Source organism: Hemicordylus capensis, chromosome 1 (genome assembly GCF_027244095.1).
Source record: "Hemicordylus capensis ecotype Gifberg chromosome 1, rHemCap1.1.pri, whole genome shotgun sequence".
NCBI lineage: Eukaryota > Metazoa > Chordata > Lepidosauria > Squamata > Cordylidae > Hemicordylus > Hemicordylus capensis.
In genome coordinates, this window is record NC_069657.1 from 371,046,019 (window position 1) to 371,069,861 (window position 23,843).

At 40.5% G+C, this 23,843-nt stretch overlaps 1 protein-coding gene across 8 annotated transcripts in view; it reads left to right on the forward strand.

Annotated features, from left to right (window-relative positions):
• QKI (QKI, KH domain containing RNA binding) overlaps nt 1-23,843 on the forward strand; it is a 219,823-nt gene that overhangs the window by 180,231 nt on the left and 15,749 nt on the right. For 4 of the 8 annotated variants that reach the window (XR_008315984.1, XM_053295363.1, XM_053295371.1 and 1 more), the window contains exons 5-6: nt 9,317-9,404; nt 23,195-23,491. Coding sequence is in view for 7 of the 8 variants with exons in the window: in XM_053295363.1 (XP_053151338.1) it covers nt 9,317-9,404; nt 23,195-23,491 (385 nt within the window). In the remaining variant the exon portion in view is untranslated. Of the gene's footprint in view, nt 1-9,316; nt 9,405-22,881; nt 22,906-23,194; nt 23,492-23,843 lie in introns of all 8 variants that reach the window. The other 4 variants (XM_053295326.1, XM_053295350.1, XM_053295321.1 and 1 more) reach the window with 3 other exon arrangements.

Below are 23,843 nucleotides of genomic sequence, written 5' to 3' on the forward strand. Positions count from 1 at the left end.
AAGTACAAGTCAGGATTAAAGACTTAAACTTGTCTGTCCGAGAAAGGGACAGGAAACCACAATATGATACACAGATAATTCAGATATCAAGTAAAACATAGTATAGGTCACCAGATCCTTAGAACAATCATGTCATTTCTAAATAGTACAAAACAGAGTGTAATTCTTTTTGACATATTAGCCTTCTTTTCTCAGAATTCAATTTCTTAGTTCCATTCAGCTAAAATTTTGACCTTCCCTTGCCAACAGTTACTGTCCCCTTTGAAAGTTGTCTAATTTTTTGTGTAAGATTATTGCCTTTTTTCCAAAACGTTAGAACCATAGAGGTGACCAGTCTTGAGTACTTATTTATTCTCCTTCTCAAGAAAATGGGCACTTGCACACAATCAGAAGGGGTTGGTTTGGGGCTGGGAAAAGTCGTTTCCCCCATCCTGGACAGATGAGCAGAGCCTCTGTTAAAGGTTAAGTGTGTTGTCAAGTCGATTTCTATTCCTGGCGCCCACAGAGCCCTGTGGTTTTCTTTTGGTAGAATACACGAGGGGTTTACCATTGCCTCCTCCTGCACAGTATGAGATGATGCCTTTCAGCATCTTCCTATATCGCTGCTGCCTGATATAGTACCAGCGGGGATTCAAACTGGCAACCTCTGGCTTGCTAGTCAAGCATTTCCCCACTGTGTCATTAGGTGGCTTGAGCCTCTGTTGGTCTCTGCAAATCCTGCTCCCATGTACTCCCTCTCAAAGGCTGGAGTACACATGCCTTCGAAAGGCAGAGTGGGTATCTTCCTTCTCAGTTCTCTTCTAACTGCTGTACTTGCAATTACTACAGAGAAAACATTCTTACAACAGGACATTCTGTAGGTTTAGCAAGGTTCTTTTATTTCAGTGTTTCTTTCCTTGTCATTTGTTCCCTTTTGTTTGGGATTTTATTATGCCTACTTTTGGATACCACAGTTACTATATTAGCAGCATACAAAAGGCAAGGTACAAACTGATCAAATTTTGAGTGGAAAGTAGTAGTTAGCATCATGATTATTAAGAACATAAAGATTGTTATATTATTAATATAAAATTTATTATTATTAACAATATAAAGATTAAAGGAGCCAGAAGCCTTGCCTCTTCCCAGTTGTGGCTGAGAAATATGAAGATAAAAATGTCCCTGGGGATTATTTTGAATCTTTATTCTCTCTCAACTTTTCCCTTAAGCATTCTATGTGTAGAATTGCAGGAGAGACTTAAATATGCCATGACTACAAATAGTCTGTCTTGGGAGGAGCAAAGAATCAATGAATTGCTTGATATAAAGGGACAGTGATTCAGGGTTCACTGACTTGCTGTGAAGCCTGATTAAAACTTTAATTGTTTTTGGATAGCAAGAGCTTCCAAAGGAATGTTTCACATCATACATATTTTTGCTAGATTCTGTGTGTTTTGAGAGTGTCCAGCAGAAGACATAGGTTGTCTTTCATCACAGTGTTTTACTTTCCAAGGTGCATTTTTAATAGTACTATGATAGGACACATAGAATGGATATCAGTTCAGGAAAATAAACTTTACATACATAGGTTAATGCCTCTAAAGGCATGCAGATATCCACAGCTACCAGATGAGTATGCTCATTTTATTTCAACAAGTGCAAACAAAAGCCACGCATAGACATGCAGATTATTATTAATCTGGCTTTGATATATTTGGTTTATTTAGCTATAATAACCTTTATTTTCTTATAGTTAATTAAAATTCCTATATTGGTGCTGATAGTAACTTTCTCTTCTCCAAATGATTGGTTTCAGATTCTTGTTGGTCCTAGTAATTAGATACTTGGGACCCAGTTAACCAAAGTATATAATGGAATTTAGAGGTGTAGAGATGAGTACTTTAGATTAAGAGGTGATGTTGTAGTTTGTTTTCATGAGAATTTGAAGAAACTTAAAATGGAACTGAAGGTTCTGCTTGAAGCTTCTCTGTTAAAACTGGAGAAGCATCATGTCTGGCTTCTGCATAACTACTGTGTTTGAGTCGGTACAAATAATGAGTCATTTCCATTGTCCCTGGTAAACATTCACCGTGCTTGTATGTATTAATGTATTAATAGTTTAAAAGGTAGATTTTGCATTATGCCTATTCAGGAAGATATAGTGTACTGTGTGAAACTCCTCTTTTCATAGACGATTAAAAAAAATACAGTAGTATATTCTTTAATGGAAGCCATAATTTAGGGATATATAGAATATTTTGTGCTCTGTGCTCAAATTGATTTGATAAAAGCATTCCACTTGATACAGGACTTGAATAAGAACTTTGCTTGTGAGTTAAGTTATTTTTCCTTCTGCAGCCCATTTGAGTGTGGAGAGAAGCACATAGCTTCTTGAGGCAGAGTAACCATGTAATTAAGTTACATGGTTACAGTGTCATCCAGTGTTCTAGAAACTGCTAAACATCTCTGGTTGATTAAATATCAGCCTTGCAGATTGCTTTGGCAGGAAGTACTTCAAATAATTCTATAAAAAATTAATATATGGAATTCTATGCCATGGGATGTGGTGATGGCTACTAGCTTGGATGGCTTTGAAAGGGGCTTAGACAAATTCATGCAGGTCTATCAATGGCTACAAGTTTCGTGGCTGTAGGCTACCTCCAGCCACTGAAGCACGATGCCTCTAAATACCAGTTGCAGGCGAGCAACACCTCTTGCTTGTGCGCTTTCCAAAGGGATCTGGTAGGCCACTGTGTAAAACAGGATGCTGGACCTGATAGGCCTTTCAGCAGGGCTGTTCTTAAGTTATTATGTAACAAATTGTACTACTTATAAGACAGGATAGTTGCTTTTAATTCCAGCATTGATCACTTTTTTAAAAATGTTATTTGAAGTTTAATTTAGCTTTTTATTGGAAAAGTGTACTTGTTCTTAAGGAAAAAGTTGTATGTAATGGTTCATGAGTTTTAAATGTTCAGTACACCTGTACTATTAAATACAAGTTGCATTGTGAAATAAGAATATCCAGTGTAAGCTGGGTATATATTTACTTGAGCAGCTAGCATACTTATTTTAACATACAAAAACAGTGTCGATAAAAATGCAGCAATAACCGTGTAAAACTATGTGGCAAGGTTTAGAAGAGGGCTAGAACACTTCATATTTTGGATAATAAAGGTTGTCATTTTATGGTAAAAGAATGACAAAATAGACCCTATGCAAATCTCTCTGGTGAGAGCATTCCATAACTAGGGGAATACTACCGAGAAGCCCCTTTTTCTCATTGCCACTTGCAGGGCCAGACTGGAGGCACTGAGAGGGCCTTAAAATATATGTGGGAAGGGCGCCAGGTTTTGAGCGGAATGGGTACTTAAGGGTGGGAGTATTCACTGCTGCCGAATGCGGTGGGGCGCAGGGGTGCCCCGCACGTGGCATACACCGAGAATAAGCCCTGTTGCCCTGTGGGCCATTCCAAGCCTGGCCCCTTGTCTAACCCTGTATGGTGGGGTTAGAGGATGGCCTTTGAAACAAATCTTAATGTACAGTCAGAAAATCCTTCCAAGTCTCCTAGTCCTAAATTGTATAGGGCTTTAAATGTAATCACCAACATTTAATGCGGGCATGAAAGTGGACCTGTAGCCAGTGTAAATGTTTAAGGATGGGTGAGATGTGTTCCCAGTGCATAGTCCCAATTAACCTAGTGGATGTAGTTTAAATTAACTGCAATTTCTACTACTAGTATGGATATTTGTATACTGCTCTTCAACCAAAAGTTCTTAAAGCAGTTTACATATAAAAAACAAATACATAAATAAGATGGCCCCCTGTCTCCAAAGAGCTCACAATTTAAAAAGAAACATAAGACCAAACATAAGATACCAGCAGCAGCCACTGGAAGGATTCTGTGCTGGGATTGGATAGGGCCAGTTGCTCTTCCCCTGCTAAATATAAGAGAATCACCACTTTTAAAAGGTGTCTTCGCTCAGTTAGCAGGGATATACTATCAAATGGTGGACCATCTTCAAAAGTAGTCTCACATATAACATTAATTTAGCTTGGCAGTTACCAGGGCATGAATAACAATGGCCAAGCTATCTCTATACAGAAGTGTTCACAGTTAATTCACCATCCTCAGTTGGTGGTAGGTGCTCTGAGCTGTGGAAGCCATGAGCCACATTTGGATTGATGATCATTCCCAGTGGCACTGTTGGTTTAATGAGCATCCCCAGATTGCAAACCTGATCCTTCAACTGGAGTGCAGCCCTATCTAGGACAAATGGAATGCCACCTTCTTGAACAAATGTACCACACACTAACAGTACCTCAGTGTTGATTGGGCTGGGTTGGATTGTTGACCTCATCTGGGCCATTACCAAGTCTAGGCACCAGCTCAGCACCTCCGCCACCTCACTTAAATCAGATATAAGGGGGAGAGAGCATGTGCGTGCACGAGAACTGGGTATCAAGTACATTATTATCTTTTCTTTAGAACGCAGAGTCCATATATCCGCCAAATCCATGATGGTGACCTCTGTTTCAACAAGATGTCTTTTTCAAGTGGGTGAATATTCCAAATTCAGATCTCCAACAGATCTTCCTATCTTCTTCTTTATATATAAAAGCCTTAGGACATATGTAGCAAATCCCGTGGTGCATGGCACATCTCGCAAGAGTTGAGAGAAAGAGTTGTCCAGTGGAGAAAGAAGACATAGAGTAGGCCTGAGTGGCAGATGGAGGGGCAGCTGCTGCCAAGGAGGAGGAGCAAATCCCGTGGTGCATGGCACATCTCGCAAGAGTTGAGAGAGAGAGTTGTCCAGTGGCGAAAGAAGACATAGAGTAGGCCTGAGTGGCAGATGGAGGGGCAGCTGCTGCCAAGGAGGAAGAGGTGGACAGTGGCAGCAAAGCAAGGAAAAAAAGACATTGAGCAGTGGCATTATTCGCCCTGCTGAGTCTTCTTGCGAGGAGGGTGGCCAAGCCAGGGAGGAAGAGCGCAGTGAAGGCCATCCGTGCAGGCCAGAAGGGAAGCCCTGGCTCAGCCATTTTCATAAGAAGACTCAGTGGGCCAATGGAGGCCGGCCCAAGATGTGTTTTCCCTCCCCAATCGGCCATCCTCGCAAGGAGACTGAGCAGGCTGATGCGACGGAGGCTGGTGGTAGGGGCCAATTTAGGCCACGATGCCATTCTGACTGGGGTGGGGAGAACTGACTGAGTGAGGTGTGGGGGGGCACTGACTGCGTGGCGGGGAAGGTTTCACTGCCTCCACTGCATCTCAGATGGCAGGGAGCAGCTTAAGGCAGGGCAGGAGGCACGGCAGGGAGCTGGATTGTCCGGGGCGGGGTGAAAGATGGAGAACTAGAGCACAGATGTTCTGTGCAGGACCAGCTAGTTAGATATGAAGAAGCCCTTTTTCCAGGCTTCTGGAAAGCGCTAAACCTCCCAAGAGTATGGTACCAGAAGCTGAGCCTGGAGCTTCAGGCACATTTTTGTAAAACCAGTTTCAGAAGGTATCCCTAATGAGATTACTCCACTTATTTGAAGCGCTTTATGGAAAATCTGCTATTTATGTAATTCCTGGAGGACTGATGAATTATAAGCATTCTTCTAGATTATAAAATAGGGCTTATTCAAAAGGAAATATATTTATTGGAAGAGATATTGGAGATTTTAATTTGGTATATTTATTCATTTGAAAAATTCATTTTGTTGAAATGGAGATATATATATATATATATATATATATATATATATATATATATATACACTTTTTGCTTTTGAAAGGATGTGGATTTGGTGGATATATGGACTCATCGTTTAGAATGAAAACGATATAGAATTTTTAATCTTGTTGATCATAATTGTACATAGGTGCCTTGCCTCATTGATTATATTAAATACATATGTGTACTTTACTATGAATTTTTTTTGTTAGGGTTTCATGATTTAGAACCCAGTACGCTTAGTTTCTTGTTCTGTATCCACTTAATGATGGCACCCAACTCTAAATCTCCACATGACCACACCTGTTTAATGTAGATATTAAGCACCATGTTGAACAAGATAGAACGCTCTGGGACCTCACAGCATAAATGCCAAGGGACTGAACAACAGTCTGCCAGCATCACCACTTGCAGTAGGCAATCCAGGTAGGAACGCAGCCATCCCAAATCAGTTCCCACAATCCCCAACCTGAACAGCCTATCCAGAACAATACCATGGTTATATCAGGATATTTGATTATATCAAAAGCCACCGAGAGGTTGAGGGGAGAGAGGTTGCAGTTCCCCTGTCTTTCTCCCAAATTATTGTCACTTAAGGCCTATTCACACATTATGTTCAACTCTCATAGAAGTGTATGATGTACACAGATACAGATCTGTACACATGTTGAACGCAGGTACAGAAATATACTTCCTATCTGTACCATGCATTTGAAGGGCCTGTATCCAAGTTCACTTTTAAAATGAACACAGGTACAGTCATTCACACAAACACGTGTGCTAGCATACAGATGTCTGTACATAACATGATGACTCTCACATTTCAGTTTTTCATAAAAATGTCAAATGTTCACTTTTCCCCCATAATACTGGGGTTTGGGGGTTGTGTGTGTACTAACTTTCAGCTTTTGTATGTGCAAGTTTCCTTGAGTAGTGTATGTGTGTGTGTGTACATCAGGGCAAAGTCTAAAAACCTAAGTGTTGGTTGCGGTAGAGCAACCCTGAAATCACATGCTCAACTTTGAAATGTGAGGAAGAAAAGCACATATAAGTGTTTTAAATTAATTTTGAGGCTGTCAGACTGGCCTATGACGTTCCAGGTGTAGTTAAAGATGATGAGCACAGTATGTTGGACAAGTTATCTTCCCATTTCTCTGATTGTCCTTTGAAGAGTAAATTCAGAGGTGTTTTGAATAATTTGACCCCAACCAGAGGGAGGCAAAGCAGTACTTCAACTATAAAGTCTGTAGCAATGTTACAGACCCTATCATAGGATATTAAATTTTGCACTGTGATAATTTTTTTTTTAAAGATGTCAGTATGAGCATCAAGAAAAAACTTCTGGCATTGCTACCCACAACTGTCTGAGAATCTTTTTCCAGTGAATCCTGCTGTATATAGTCCACATGTAGGACTTAATTGTAGCCATTCTTAAACTTGGCAAGCAATTTGAATGACCCCCATTATTCTTTAATATGTTGGTGTATATTGGATATGCGAAGGAGAAAAGTAAAATGCTGAAGTTAGAGGATGGAAAATTTGAGTCAATTGCATGAATTTAAACTAAGCAGTACAAATCCTGTCTCGTTCAGAACTTACTGATGTTTGCTTAAAGCAGTTTTTTCTCAGTACAAATGATTAGATTTGTTGGTACAGACTATATGGCTAGTGTGCTGTCCTTTCAGACATTCTTTGTATTCCTCTTGTACCCTCTGTTTACTTCAAGGGGAAATGCCTGCAGAAATGCCTGAAGCTCAGAGAGATTGCTTCAGTGTGCAGTACTTGTCAGCTGAAAGGAGAGAGAACTAAGCAAATAAGCTTTTTGTGGGGTCCGGTCTTGCACCTTTTTTATAACTGAAGACTGTGGATGCTAAATGATAAAGGACAGTGATATAGCTGTCAGCATTTGAATAGGATGGACTGTATGGATATAAATCTGTGTGGTCGCTAAGAGTCAATACTGACTTGACGGCACTTAATCAATCAATCAATGGATATAAAAAAGTTCAAATGTTATATTTTTGGATTTGCCCTGTTTCATGCCATCCAAATCCACAAATTGACTTCACTCAAGTTCCATAGACATTTCTAAAGCTTCCATCAGAAAATACCAACAAATGCTGGGAGGTGTTTCCAATGATGTTATAATGGGGCAAAATCCATATAATAGCAAGAGCTGTTCTGAAGTGGTGTATCCAATAGTTCTTAGAACTATGCCAGACATGTTTTGGCTGCCCAGCCTTCCTCAGTGGTGGTATTTAGAAAGTTCTTCAGTGCAGTTGGGCATAGACCATATGCTGTTCTTGTATCCCAAAATGGAGACATACACTCCCTTTGCATTGAATAACTTTCTAAAGGCTTCTTGGCCTTTTGGCTAAAATAAAGAGTAGTATTTAACACTTATATTTGATTAAATTGAGGTATCTTATGATCTAAGCTACTTATGTATTTTAATTGAGAGTTTTTACTTGGGTGGGGTTTTTTGTTTTGTTTTGTTTTTTGCATTATTATTTTCTTTGTGAACCTCACAAAAGGTTTCCTTTCATCATGGATATAAATGAAAGTCTTGCACTTTGTTCACCAGCTGGTTTTATGTAATGGAATTGCCAAAAGTACTCACTGCAAAATTAGATTTAGACCACAGAAAAATGACTGTAGAACCATATACAAAACAAGTATAGTTTTAAAATGATATTGTAATTGCAGCCCTGGTATGAGTAAAATTATCAGTTGATGTCACATGGTGCTCTAACGTTGGCTAAAATTGAATTTTGCCATTGAGGTGTGTGTTTAGTTACGAGATTGTTTTTCCAATATAAAATATTACCTCTTAGGTCACAGGTTTTCTTTGAGACTACAAAATGCATACAGATAGAATTAAGTAGTGTTTGTACTTTTGTGATCTTTAATACCAGAATAGGTACTGCAATTTGGTTGTGTAAGGAATTGTACCTGTTAAAATTTTAGCATCAGTCCATGGCTTTCAAATCTTGGAAAACAATAAGCATTCATGTGCACAAATAACTTTGAAAAGATATAGGCTGCAAATTTCACTGACAGAAACATCTAAATTATTTCCCAAAACATACTTTCATTATATGTGGAAAAAATTGCAATTGGGCCATCTTTGAGTTAGAATTGTTCCAGGCCAATCCCCATTTTCCTTTTTGCTGTTAAAGCTCCTTGCTCTAGATCTAGAAGGTTAGTTGGATATCAATGACAGCTTCATATATAGCTTCCACAACACAGCCCACAGGATTCATCATGAAGCTTTCCCCTTTCCAGACTGTAGAAGAAAGGCAGTCCTGTGTGCAGCTCTGCTTACTAAGGTCTCTGATGTTGGAAGCAGTGTGAAAGAGAGAGTGAGCAGCCTCAATTGTTCCTATGTAATCTTGCAGTAGTGTATGCTTTTAGAGGTTAGTTGTTCTGGGAGTGTGGGAGGAAGGGTGAGTTTGTGTTGAGTTTGACAGAGGGTAAAGGGGGAATACAGGAAAGTGGAGTGGCAGGAAATTAGAAGCTATTTTCATTATGATAACCCATTTCAATTTTGTATATCACTTAGAATGTTAAGTTCCTTGCAGGTATAACAGCTTTCCTAATAGTCTACTTTATTTATGTAGGCAGAGGGAGAAGATAGCCTTAAAAAGATGCAGTTGATGGAACTTGCAATTCTCAATGGCACCTACAGAGACGCCAATATCAAATCACGTAAGTATTACAGACCTGTGGGACCTCATATGTGAGGGTGCTTATAAGATATTTTTGTTTGTGTAGACAAGAAGGGACAGATAAAATGTATCCTGTGTTCCTCACCTGACCCCTTAACTTATTCCAAAATCTACATGGCATACATTCTACATAAGTGTTTTAATTGTCCTGCCCTACTTCTTCAAAGTGTGCACATTTTCAGTTCATAATGCTGCTCAGTTTGGGTGGTATGATGACACTATGTGTAACATGGCATCATACAGAGCAAGCAGAGTGTTCTAATAACAGAAGTGAAGTTCTGCACATTTTCTGTAGGAAAGATGCATGCCCTTAGTTCCCACCTAAACTTGCCTAAGTTATCTGAACATTACCCCAACTAATCAGAAGCCATACATGAGAAAATGGCTTTTACCCACCTAAAATAATGCTTAAAGGGTCCCTTAATCAGTCTTTGAAAAGGAGGGAGGTCAGCCAGATCAAAGAGTGATCCTCCCTTTAAATAAGCAAACAAAGTTGCATGTCTGTGAAGCGAACAAGATACAAAATGCAAAACTGATAATTACTTATTAAAGGTAAAGGGTGCCGTCAAGTCGATATCTACTCCTGGAGACCACAGAGCCCTGTGGTTGTCTTTGGTAGAATACAGGAAGGATTTACCATTGCCATCTCCCTCACAGTATGAGATGATGCCTTTCAGCATCTTCCTATTTCTCTGCTGCCCGGTAGAGGTGTTTCCCATAGTCTGGGAACCATAGTAGTGGGGATTCGAACCAGCAACCTCTGGCTTGCTAGTCAAGTCATTTCCCCGATGCACTATTAGGGGGCAACTACTTATTAGTAAAGCTATATTTATTTATTGGTATTGCTTGGCAATATCGAAATGCATCTCTTTAGGCTATGATCCAGTGAACCGCACAACTAGTTCTACTTTGGCATTGGAATTTTGACTCTCTACCTCCAACAGCACTCTCTTATATTAACTGAGAAGCTGGCTTTGAAACACCCTTATTTCCAAAGCAATTTAACGTGCTCTGTGAGGGCTCTTGTTTCTATAAAGAAAATCAAAACCTTTGCTGGGATATCACAAGAGTTGTGTAGCCATATCCTTTTAATTTTGTCAGCTTGGACACAAATTTCATAAAGTTGCTGAAACTTAGATACGCCTTTTAAAAAAACAAAAATGAACTATTCCTATTTATAACGAAGGCCTGTGCTTTTAGGGTTCAAGATACTCAAAATATAGATAGAATTCTATGTAATTCTTTGCATGTTTTCACATGGTTTTTAAAATTCTTTAGCTTTGTGTTCAGAGATTAATCATGAGCATTGTTGCTATAGTTCATTGTATGGTTCAGCATGTTTCCACAAGCTGCATGCAAGTTTAACTTAAAGCTAAATACATTTACTAACTGGGTTAGATTTCAGTCATGTTTGAAGGATAGTTAATAGGCAATTTATTGCATGTTGAGGGTAACAGTATTTTATTATATTTTATTATATTTTATTACAATTTATATCCTGCTTTTCCTCCAAGGAGCCCAGAGCAGTGTACTACAAACTTAAGTGTCTCCTCACAACCCTGTGATATAGGTTAGGCTGAGAGAGAAGTGACTGGCTCAGAGTCACCCAGCAAGTATCATGGCTGAATGGGGATTTGAACTTGGGTCTCCCCGGTCTTAGTCCGGCACTCAGTAGCCAGCTATTCACTGATTGATATGTGTAATAATTTTCCTGTCAGTGTCTCCCCGAACTCCGCCTTCATTTAATGAACCACAGTATTGTTTAACCCAACAGAGAGTTGCATAATCCAACCAGGTTGGCTCATTTTATGATCTGTAAAGCAGAGATAGATCAGAGAAATAAGGGTTTTTGGTGTACTGTGTGGATCTGAAATGGTCATAGGAACATAGGAAGCTGCCATATACTGAGTCAGACCATTGGTCTATCTAGCTCAGTATTGTCTTCACAGACTGGCAGCGGCTTCTCCAAGGTTGCAGGCAGGAATCTCCCTCAGCCCTATCTTGGACAAGCCAGGGAGGGAACTTGACAACTTCTGCTCTTCCCAGAGTGGCTTCATCCCCTGAGGGGAATATCTTGCAGTGCTCATACATCAAGTCTCCCATTCATATGCAACCAGGGCAGACCCTGCTTAGCTATGGGGACAAGTCATGCTTGCTACCACAAGACCAGCTCTCCTCTCCTTGGGCTTTGGGCAAGGGAACTCTGATTGTATATGTTTTAAGAATATAGGTTTATTGAAAGGATGTGGAAGAGATTAAAAACCCAAAAAGGTTCTCCCTGCTGCTTCAACAGTTGATGAGATTTATACAAAATTTAAACTGCAGTTAAGTACATTAAGAGTAATTAAGGCTGAAATACTATGGGTTGGTTCAAATGCCACATAGTGAACGTGTCCTAACCGAAGTTTGAAGCACAGTTTGTACACTTCTAAGGAAATTAGGTAACTTTAAGAAAATGGACAGCAGTTGCTTACCTTCTCTCTGCTGCCCCTTCCATTTTCCTGCTGGGGTGGTGCTTGTCCCCAAAAGACCCATGCACTGTCAGCATGCATATGGTACCTGCACATGTGGGTGCATGCCCTTCAGCTCGTCAGTCCTGTGCTTACGGCACACAGAGCTTTTAGGGGTGCACATCACCCCAGCAGGAAGCTGGAAAGGTCAGCAAAGAGTAGGTAAGCACCTGCTTTCCATTTTCTTAAAGTTCCCTTACTAATTTTCTTTATAAAGTGCATGAACCGCGGTTCGGGCATATCCCTAATGCCACATGGAACCTTGATTAGAGCCAAGGTCTTTATGACATCCCTTAGCCTTGGGAATGTGCCCTCCCATCCCATCCTATCCCTGCACGAGCATCTGCTTCCTGTCTAGATTAAAATAAGCCAAAACTAATTGTGTCACCTGAACCCACTAAATTCAGCTTATTCTAACCTACTTGCTTCAAATAACTCGAGATCTGTATCCAAGGTTTTTGAAGTAAGTTACAGATTTGGTGCTGTTTGAAGCAAGTAGGTTAGAATAAGCTGAGATAAGTGGGTTTAGACAACACAAGCAGTTTTGCCTTGTTTAAACCTACATCGGGCAGCAGCAATATAGGAAGATGCTGGAAGGCATCATCTCATACTGCGCAGGAGATGGCAATGGTAAACTCCTCCTGTATTCTACTAAAGAAAACCACAGGGCTCTGTAGTCGCCATGAGTCAAAAACCACCAAGGCTCTGTGTGATATCTGAACCAGCCCTATACATATTTTGGGAATAAGGTCTATTAAAATATTTTCCAAGTAAGCATATATGTTCCAAGGTTGTAAGTCTTCAGAATATATTTATTCATACAGAACCTTAAAACAATGTTAACTTCAAGTGATTTTGTGGTATGACAATGGTAAAATTGCCATAGTGCCTATATAGCTCGATTTTGCCTGGATTTGCTGTGTGTTATTTTGATACCAATTTGGAACATTAGCTAACCTGGATTATTAGCTTTTATTTTATTTATTTTTATTTTTTTTAAAAAAATTAAACAACATCAGCCCTTGTAAATGCCAGAGATACTGGGGAAATTGTGCAGCACGCAGATGTGTATTCTGCTTAGGAGTTCAGTAATTAGCTAGCTTGCACCCTGCTTTCTGAATTCTAGCCAATAAGTGAACTCCACTGTTATGACTTAAGCTAGTGGAATTTTTGCTTGATGATTTTCTACATGGTCTCTGTGCAGTCACACCAGTGGGATCTGTACCTGTGCAGAGCAACGTTGAAAAAGTGTGGTATGTTAACCAGGGAACTGGCATGCACTATTCTCCAGGAGGGAGGGTTTCCTTATCTAAATAGGCAGGGCAAACATGCCAGCGACTGGAAGCCACTCTTATAACTGAATCTGGACACATACTCAGTGGAGGTTTATTATTATTTATTGTTGTTATTAAAAAATATGTATACTCTGCCCCTCAATACTGCAATACTGCTCAAGAGCAATACTGCTCTTATCACCATAATTTTCAGCAGAAACATTGCATTGACGTAAACTCCACAGTAATGGGAAGAGGTTGAAAAATTTGAGAAAGCCAGCATAAACGCCATCACCAAAGTAAACACCAAAGTTAGAGGGAGACATCATGCATTATTTTTTGGTTGTGTTTGAACACTTAAAAATTTACTGCTGTACAGCTAAGTTTAAAATTTTACTACACAATACTACAGTCAGTCTTAACTCACTGAAAGAAAATGAATCTAATGAAAGGAAATTTAGACATAAATGCTGAACAATTAAAAAAATTTTTTAGCACATCACGTTGTAGAAGTAATTTCCTATTACACTTCATAGGAAACCTTTTATATTTATTTTTAAGCTCATCACATTACAAATTTCAATACAAATTTCAAATTGTACTTCAAAGGAAACATTGGTTGCGCTTTTTTGCACATCACATTCCAAAAATTAAATATTTCAAATTGCACTTCAAAGGAAACATTGGCTGCTTTGGGGGGTGGGGTGATTTGGGGGGTATGTGATATTGCACATCACATAACAAAAGTTACAAATTTCAAATTGCAATTCAAAGGAAACATTGGCTGCTTTTTTTGCACATCACATTTCAAAAGTTACAAATTTCAAATTGCACTTCAAAGGAAACCTTCGAAGTTTGAATTATCGCTCTCCAAAATAAAAAGGTTTAACAAGGTCTCATCTAATTTTTCAGGATAGTCTGCATCCTTGTCATTTTTATCCTCTTGTGAACTGTTAGTGGCATCGCTTTCAGCATTTTCAGACTGCATAATTCCAGCTTCTGTGAAACCAGAAATCACCAAAGAAGTTTCAACAGCTTTCCATACTTCTGAAACCCATATTGCAACCTCGCCATAGTTTGCTTTACGCATTTTCCCACCCTTTGTGAATATATGCAGGCCTTTCCTCATCCAGTTTTCCTAACACTTCCACACTTCACATTTAAATGCCTTGTTCATGGATAAGTCTAAGGGCTGCAAGATTTTGGTCAAACCACCCGGAATCACAGCTAGCATAGCTGATATCTTTTTGCATTCATTTTTAACTGAATTCAGTAAATGTGCATGCATCAATGTCATGTGGTTGGAAAAAAATCTCCTTTTCTTTTCCGCCAAAATTCATTAAGCCATTCAAACATTATGTCTTTGCACATCCATCCCTTCTCATTAGCATGAATAACAACATCCACAGGAAAATCACCTTTCGGGATAGATTTCTGTTTAAAAATTAGCATTGGTTTTAGTTTGTTGCCATTTGCAGCGCAGGCTAATACGTACATGAAAGTTGTCTTCTCATTTCCGGTTGGCACTATGGAAACTGTTTTTCCCCCCTTTTTAATTTACAAACTTATTTTGGGGACAGTCAAATGTCAGTGGAACTTCATCCATATTTATTATTTGAAATTGCACAAATTTCTCTGCTCAACAGTATCTCCAACAAACTTTTAAAAAGCTGATTTTTTTCACCCACTAGTCCTTTGGCAGCTGCTGTCCTATTTTTGTTTTACTGTGCACAGATAAATTCTTCCGCCTCATAAATCTATAGCACCAAGACAGGCTACCTTTAAAGTCAGTTATTCCCATTTGTTCTGCCATTTATTTTACTTGTAGGCAGATTTTCACAGTAGAGACTGGCAATCCTTTTTCTCTTTGGTCTTTAATCCACTGCTCAAAATTATTCTCCAAATCAGGCCAGGCTGCAACACCACTTCTCCTTGCACGCTTTGATTTTGGCATACTTGCCAGGTCATCTTTTTCTGATTTCCACCTACGAATTCATCCACTTCAAATTCCTGGGCTGCAGCTCTGTTTCCAATCTGTTCGGCTCTTTGCACAACTGTCGGCTTGAAACTAGCAGTGTAGCTCTTATACCATTTGGGCGCCATTTCTCCCACGAAAATGCCGCCAGAATTCCCTCCTGGAAATCTGGCGTAAATGCCACATCAGCGGGAGCACTTTTCTGACTTGTTCCAAATTCCTGTGTAAATGCCACATCGCCATAAATGCCGCAGGTGGCGAAAAACAACTTTTTAAAACGTACCTGCCCATTTCTACAAGAAATGATGGTAATAAAATAAATATAATGTAAAGCAGAAGATTAATAAAATTAAACAAGTTAAAAGACCAGGCTAAAATGACATTTAAAATTGCAAATTGTAAGAGTTTAAAATTAAAAGTTATTAGTAAAAAGCTAAAAACTGAAAATTAAAAAATCTCCAGCAGCTAAAAGCATTAGATAAAACATGCAAAAGCCTCTTTTAAAAGATGTTTTTAATTGTGTTTTTTTAAACATTGAGGGATGGACCATGGTGAAGCTCTTCAGGGAGAGTGTTCCAAAGCCAAGGGGCCACCACCAAAAAGGCCCTGTCTCTAGGCCCTGCCAACCAGTAGGGATGTGCATGGAACCGGCTGGCCCAGTTCTGTTCGAGGCCGAACCGGCCTTGAACCCAACCAGACCAGTTTGGTCTGGCACCCCCTCGAATACCCCCTGTTTCAGTTTGGGGGGTTCGCAAACCATAACTTAAAAAATATATATTATTTTTACTTTGTACTCCCCTTGGGGGAGTTCCTGGAGGCGGCGGGGTGGGTGGGTCTGTGGAGGTTTCCCCTCCTCCCACTGGCCTCCCCCTCGCCCAGTTCGGGCGCTCTTTGGCCAGTTTTCGGCCTTTGCCTGGTGGCCATGTTGGGGGCTTGGCAGCTGCGCACATGGCCTCTGCATGGCCTGGGCCACTATGCCATGTGTGCAGGCGACCAGCCCCCAACATGGCCACCGGGCTGCCTGGTGAAGGCCGAAAACTGGCCAATGAGCACCTGAACTGGGTGAGGGGGTGATTTAGAAGGCCGGCGGGGAGGGGGAACCTCCTTGGGCCACCACCCCCGCTGCTTCCAGGAACTCCCCCAAGGGGAATACAAGGGGGGGGGAATAAAGATTGTGAACCCCCTGAATTTGGGGTGGGGTTCGGTTTGATCCCAAACCGTTGAACTGAACCAGTTCGACATCAAATGGGTTCGGTGTCAAACCAGTTTGCACATCCCTACCAACCAGATCTCTGTTAGTTGTGGGGCTGTGAGCAAGGCCTGAGATGCCGAGCAGAGGGCCCTGGCAGGTTCTCTCTCAGCCTAACCTACTTCACAGGGTTGGTGTGAATGAGAAACTCAAGTATGTAGTACACTGCTCTGGGCTCCTTGGAGGAAGAGTGGGATATAAATGTAAAAATAAAAATAATAGTAATAATAACCTGGCCCCAAGCTGTGTAGAGCTTTAAAGGTCAAGAACAACACCTCGAATCTAGCCCAGAAATGGACTGGTAACCAGTGAAGCTGCCACAGGATGGGTGTGACACTCAAGAAGTGACTTGCACCCATGAGCCCAATTTGGATGTTACCAAAGCATGAGTGACAGAGATCAGGTCTGACTTCTCCAATTAGGATTGCAGCTGGCATACCAGCTGCAGCTGTCAAAAAGCACCTCCCCCAGCCACCTGTGCTTCCAAGGACAGTGTTGGGTCCAGAAACACCCCCAAGCTGAGGACTTTCTTTCAGGGAGAGTGTGACCCCCATCCAAGACCAGATTTACCTCACTGCTCGGATCAGTTTTACTAACCCAGAGCACTCCTGTCTTACCTGGATTAAGTTGCAGCTTGTTTGCCCTCATCCAGTCCAAAACAGGCTCCAAACCATGGTTCAAAACCACTGCCTCCCTGGTGTCTGTTGACTTAAAAAGATAGGTTTAGCTGGGTGTCATCCGCATATTAATGGCACTGCAGCCCACACCCATGGATGACTTCTCCCAGAGGTTTCTTGTAGATGTTAAGCAGCATAGGGGACAGAATAGATTCTTGTGTGTTCCAAAAGCCAAGGCATGTAGCAGGCATCCACCAGTACCACCTCCAGGTAGGAGCGAAGCCACCATATAACTGTGCCCAGAGAGACAACCCAGAAGGATACCATGCTCGATGGAATTGAAAGCCACTGAGAGGTCCAGGAAAATAAACAGAGACACATGCCCTCTGTCTGTCTCCCGACGTAGGTCATCTACCAGGACAACCAAAGCAGTTTCCGTCCCATATCCAGGCTGGAAGCCAGACTAGAAAGGATCTAAGTAATCAGATTTATCCATGCCTGCCTGGAGCTGGGATGCCATGGAAGGAATTATAGGTAGCCTTTGCCTATAATTCCAGAGACGCAAGTTTGGGGCAGTATAGAAATGTAATTAATTAATTAAGACCTTGGAATCAGATCTGATTTGGCTGTCTGTTCTAGTGGGCAGCACTAAACTAGATGGACCAGTAGCATTCAGTATATACAGTGGGTATAGGAAAGAATCACCCCCTTTGATAGACCTTAAATTCTGGTTCCCTTACATCCTGAAATGAAAACACAAAGAAAATTCCCTTCACCAGCTGTACTTATCCAATGCAACCTATAACATCCAACTGAAAAACATCACAATTACAGTCCAGAAAAAGTGTCAGAAACAAAAAACAAGAATTACTGAGATTGAAAAAGGAACCCCCCCCCCATGTCAATATTTTGTTGAATCACCTTTTGCTTTAATAACAGCCTTGAGTCTGTTGGGATACTTCTCTATCAACCTTGCACATCTAGACGAAGCAATATTTGCCCACTCCTCCATACAGAACTGTTCAAGTTCGGTCACATTGGATGGTAGGTGTTGGTGGACTGCTATCCTCCCTGGATCCGGTCGGCCCTCCAAACTGGATGGAAGAGCAAGGAGGAAACTGGTAAGAGAGGTTACCAAGAGGCCAATGGCCACTCTGAAGGAGTTAAAGGACTTCATGGCAAAGAGTGTTTGTTCTGTGCATGTGACAACAATTTCACGAGTGCTCCACAGATGTGGCTTGTTCGGGAGGGTCGCAAGGAGAAAGCCACTTCTCAAGAAAGGCCACATTAAAGCTCGTTTGAGCTTTGCCAGAAGGCACCTTGAAGATTCTGATGCCAAATAGAAAAAGGTCTTATGATCAGATGAGACCAAGATTGAACTATTTGGCCTCAACACCAAACAGTACACCTGGCGTAAATCCAACGCAGCTCACCATCCACAACACACCATACCTACAGTGAAGCATGGAGGTGGCAGCATCCTGTTGTGGGGGTGTTTCTCTGCCTCAGGGACTGGGGCTCTCGTTAGGGTAGAAGGAAAAATGGATGGGGCAAAATACCGTCAGATTCTGGAAGAAAACCTGCTACCCTCTGCCAGAAAGTTGAGGATGGGCAGAAGATTCACCTTTCAACATGACAACGATCCGAAGCACACAGCAAAATTGACCACACAGTGGCTGAAGGAGAAAAAAGTGAACATCCTCATGGGGCCCAGTCAGAGCCCACACCTAAATCCCATAGAAAATCTGTGGAGAGATTTGAAGATAGCAATCCACCAACACCTACCATCCAATGTGACCGAACTTGAACAGTTCTGTATGGAGGAGTGGGCAAATATTGCTCCGTCTAGATGTGCAAGGTTGATAGAGAAGTATCCCAACAGACTCAAGGCTGTTATTAAAGCAAAAGGTGGTTCAACAAAATATTGACATTGGGGGGGGTGATCCTTTTTCAATCTCAGTAATCTTGTTTTTTGTTTCTGACACTTTTTCTGGACTGTAATTGTGATGTTTTTCAGTTGGATGTTATAGGTTGCATTGGATAAGTACAGCTGGTGAAGGGAATTTTCTTTGTGTTTTCATTTCAGGATGTAAGGGAACCAGAATTTAAGGTCTATCAAAGGGGGTGATTCTTTCCTATACCCACTGTAGCTTCATGTGTTCATAATGGTGCCAACCACCTCCTTAATCTCTGAGGGAATTGCATTTCATGTGGCAGCACAGTATTCATGTGTTCCTATTCACAGCACACACAACTACAGATGCAGCCACCACAAGTATGTGGTGCCTTCGTGCATAGAGATGTTCTATAACAGCAAGAATGGTTCAGCTGCAACTTTTTCAATCAAATTCTGGTTAGTGCAAATCATATTTTACAGCAAACTATAGTTTGCTGAGAACAGGAAGTAAATATAGGAATGTGGTAGGAGGTGGGGATAAAGAAGTACATGACCCAGAGGCTGATTCCAGGCCATTGGGTGAGTTAGTCTTGGTTCTGTGGATGATCATGCTGCAAGATTCCCCAGAGTAGTTTTGTACCTTTTAACAGTTACCTGACATGCAGAAACTTAGTATATGAAGCTTTTCCCAGCATCATCTTGCCACAAGTTCTTCATGCTAAATTTCAGCAAGTTAGACAGCTGATAAAGATACAACAACTTTGTCGGAGAAATGGCAATCTAGATTCCCTGCTCTGTACAATGGATGTAATCATGCTGTGTCTTCCTGTCAAAGGATAGTGCTCTCAATAAAATGTACCAATCTTTAATTGATGAGGACTTGATTAGGTCTACGGACTTGATTAACTTGGTCAATATGTTGTGGACCATTGTTTCCTGAAAAGAGTTAGCTCACTGGGTGAGGCTTTTTTATACCTGTTTTAAATGCATCTGCTGCATTTCCAGGATTTCATGTTCTAATTTTCGTTGACATGTGCAAGTCCTCTTAAATTGCGGTCTACACAAGAGGGATCAGCTTTAAAACTGTTGAGAGTTGTGCACGCGCAGTCGCACATTCTGAAGCCTTTTGCCAAGAAATGGGGGAAGGGACGGCAGGGAGGTATGCTGCCGCCCGAAATGCTTTTCAAAAAAGGAGTGCCGGCAGAGGGAAAGCAGCGGGAGGGGTAAGTGCACCCTCTCCCGCACTTAAAGAGCCATCCCCCGGCTGAGAACCACGAACCCACCCACCCCGCGCGCGCAAACCAGTTTGCAGTCCTTTAGAATGATCTGCGAACCGGTCTGTGCACATCACTATCCAGGGTTATACTCTAATGCACAGTAAAAAACCTGAATTGTGTGTGAACTACTCCCCGATAACTTGCAGGGACTTCGGGGTAGATCTAACCGGTATGTGAACGCACCCCCTCCATTCTGTAGGAGATGTGAGTTAAAGGGCTTCAAAAACCCCATGTGACAAGCTTCCTGGTATATGCTCAGTTAATAAAGAGACCTTTTAATGAGCTTGCTTACTACTCACTCAATTTGGAGCTGCATTATGCTGAGCAAGGGTTTGTGTTTTTTTAAAAAAGAGGAACTTGGCATATTATTGTGTTTTTTAAATTAAAAAAACTAAAATCAAGTTTATACAATTGTCATTAAAAATAATGTGACTTACTCCCAAGTAAATATGCAGCCTAAATCTATTGATTACTAGGCCATTTTACATTTTAAGCAAATTACATTTTATGCAACGTGGGAGAGTACTTTGTGTTCAGTACACATTTCCAAAGGATCAGGATTTGAGGGATAAGCAAGGAGCTTCTTCTCATACTTCGAGTTTGTACTTTCACATAACAGAGGAGCAGGTGCAGAGCCATCTATTGTTGGAATAGCAAAAGCAAAGACCAGTAGGGCATAGCAATCTGCCATGTCTCTCCCAAACTTTGAGAATAAGCACAGGCTGAAATTATAAGGCCACTCTTTCATTTTAGTTAGGTATTTTCCATTACTTATTTGCCAACTTTTGTGATATGTGCTGGTCCCAAACACATAGAAGTCGGTAGATGTCACTCAAACTAATGCTCTTGACTTGATAGGTGACAAATAATATGCAAGATAAAGTTTGGGGAAACCGGGATATGGCAACCTCACTGACTAATTTATATTTGCATAACTCCCAGTAATCAATCTCAGTGGAACTATACCAGTTAAGATAGGCAAAGCCTGCAAGAAAGTGATTAAAAATTAGCTTCAGATGCTTTGTAAAATTTGCCCCAATGTGGGAAAACTATTTCCTTTCTCAATCGAGTTTCATTATCTTGCATGTGTAAATTACAGGTATTCTCTATGTATGATCTGAACCTGTTTAATTATTGCTGCCTCCTAATAATGCTTTGCACCAAAAATAATTTCATTGGCTTTGAGTCATCTTTTGTTCTAGTGTTCAGTATAACACATTATTTGACATTTTCATACTTATCTTTTTTGTTTGATAGTGGTGATTATTATGTGTATTTAAATATAAGCAAGGCAGGAATAATGGCCAATCATATTCCCTCTTCCTTGTTCCTAGCACCAGAAGTTAAGAAATAAAGTTGAATTCACTGATCATCTTGAACCAGCCTTTTGTTTGTTTGTTTGAAAAATTTATATTCATACCCCACCCATTCAGTGCATTTGGGGCAGCTTACAACATACATACAATCAATATAAAAATCCATAAAAAATAAAAAATAATAAGGTTGAAAAGTTAAAAGACCAGGCTAAAACCAATTAAAATAAGTTTTAAAAATTGAAAAATAAAAGTGATCAATGAAAAGCTAAATACTAAGAAACCTACCAGATAAAAGCAGAGGATAAAATTTTTAAAAGTCTCTCTAAAAAGAGAGCCCTCTTCTCAGTTGAGTAATCTGCGGTGTTGTTTTTTAGCCCAAATTTATTCTGATCAATCAGGTTTTTAAAACAAGAGAGCTGCTCACCAAAATGGTTTGTGAATTGCAACCTAAATATGTTTTAAGATATTTAGGGAAATATATTGTGCTCATTTTGAGTTAATCTAGACTTATACCATAGGAAGCTCTGGCAGCTGTGTTAGATTATTTTAAAAGAAGTGAATAATAATAATAATAATTAATAATAATAATTAATAAAGCCATGCCAGTATTATGTATTAATATATGTGCACATCTTAGCTCTACTGATTGTTCAAATACTAGTTTTCTAATTTACATATTGCCATCGTGGCTTACATACAGGGCAAGGATGCACTGGTGTAATGAGGGAGCAGCCTAACAGAGCTTTGCAACTAAGTGCAGCAGGGAAATGACAACTTTTGAAGCCCTCCCTTTCCCCAGGAAGACCTCTGTGCCACTCAGAAATATGTGCCTGAGGTTTGTGCAGCCCCAGGGGACATATTTTTGAGTGGCACAGAGGGCTTACTGGGGAAGGCGAAGGTGTCAGACGTGTTTCCCCACTGCACAAGTCCAGTTAGTTGGGAAGTTGTGTTAGGTTGCTCTTTTACTGCACTGGTGCATCCTTGCTCTGTATGTCAACCTTGGTCTTTCAGCAAAATAGGTTATATTTTTCTATTAATACTGAAGGGGGAGAAATCTGGGTGGAGAGGTATTCATCACAACAAAGAAGTTAAAAGCACATATTCCATTTTCCATAAATGTCCTTGTCACCACCTGTAGTCCCAGTGATCTTGAAATTGATAAGGTTTACAAACAGGTTAAATGTTCATACTAAACAGGATGTTTATATGACAAGTGAAATGTGTTCTATTGTATGATACCTAAGCTTAACTGAATTTCTGTGGGCTCTATATAATCTCACTATTTTTAATATTCCATATGTGATTACAACAGTATTTTCTTTGTTTCCTGCATGCCTCTCAGTCTCATGCAGTCTTGAAGGCATAGGTAATGAAATATATGTGGTCTAAATTGAGCTTTTGTGCTGTGTAACCTGTTTTAGAAATCTACTTTACCATTTTGAATTGGCTTTTTATTTTGCATGTTCATACTTAATCACACTGGGAAATGGAAAGCTGTTTGCTTTTGAATGGTGTGCTTTAGCACTGTGTGATCAATGCATGTACTAATGATTTCCTTTTATTTTTCTTCTTTCCTACTTTTCTACTTTTCCCATCTTTCCATGTTTTGCACTGCTGTCTCCATACTTTCTTCTAAATTTCTTTGCTTACTGTAGCAGCCCTTGCCTTTTCTCTTGCAGCAACAGCCCAGGCTCCAAGGATTATCACAGGGCCTGCGCCTGTTCTCCCACCAGCTGCCCTGCGTACCCCTACGCCAGCTGGCCCTACCATAATGCCTTTGATTAGACAAATACAGACCGCTGTCATGCCAAATGGAACTCCTCACCCAACTGCTGCAATAGTTCCCCAAGGACCTGAAGCTGGATTAATTTACACACCTTATGAGTATCCCTACACACTGGCACCTGCTACATCAATTCTTGAGTATCCTATTGAACCCAGTGGTGTATTAGGTAAGTTTCTCCCAGATCATTAACTGTGCAGTCATTTATCAGGTGATTCATAGCCTACAGTTGTGTGACTTATAGAGTCCTTAAGATTTTATTCGGAAGGAGTATTGGCCTTACATCTAAAAAATAGACATAGCTCAAGGAAACATCCTCATGTTGTCTCAGACTTTGGAAGCTCCGTTTTGCTATAGAAAAACATGGCAACTGGCACCCCAGTAAAGATTCTTATTGCAATAAATTGGGCAACTTGGTGGTGTGTTTTTTTTCTTGGCACTTGTTTAAGTTTCACTTCCTCTCTTTACTTTTCAGATTTTGAAAATGCAACCTTTTTCAAGTGTTTTGTTTTGAGCATAAA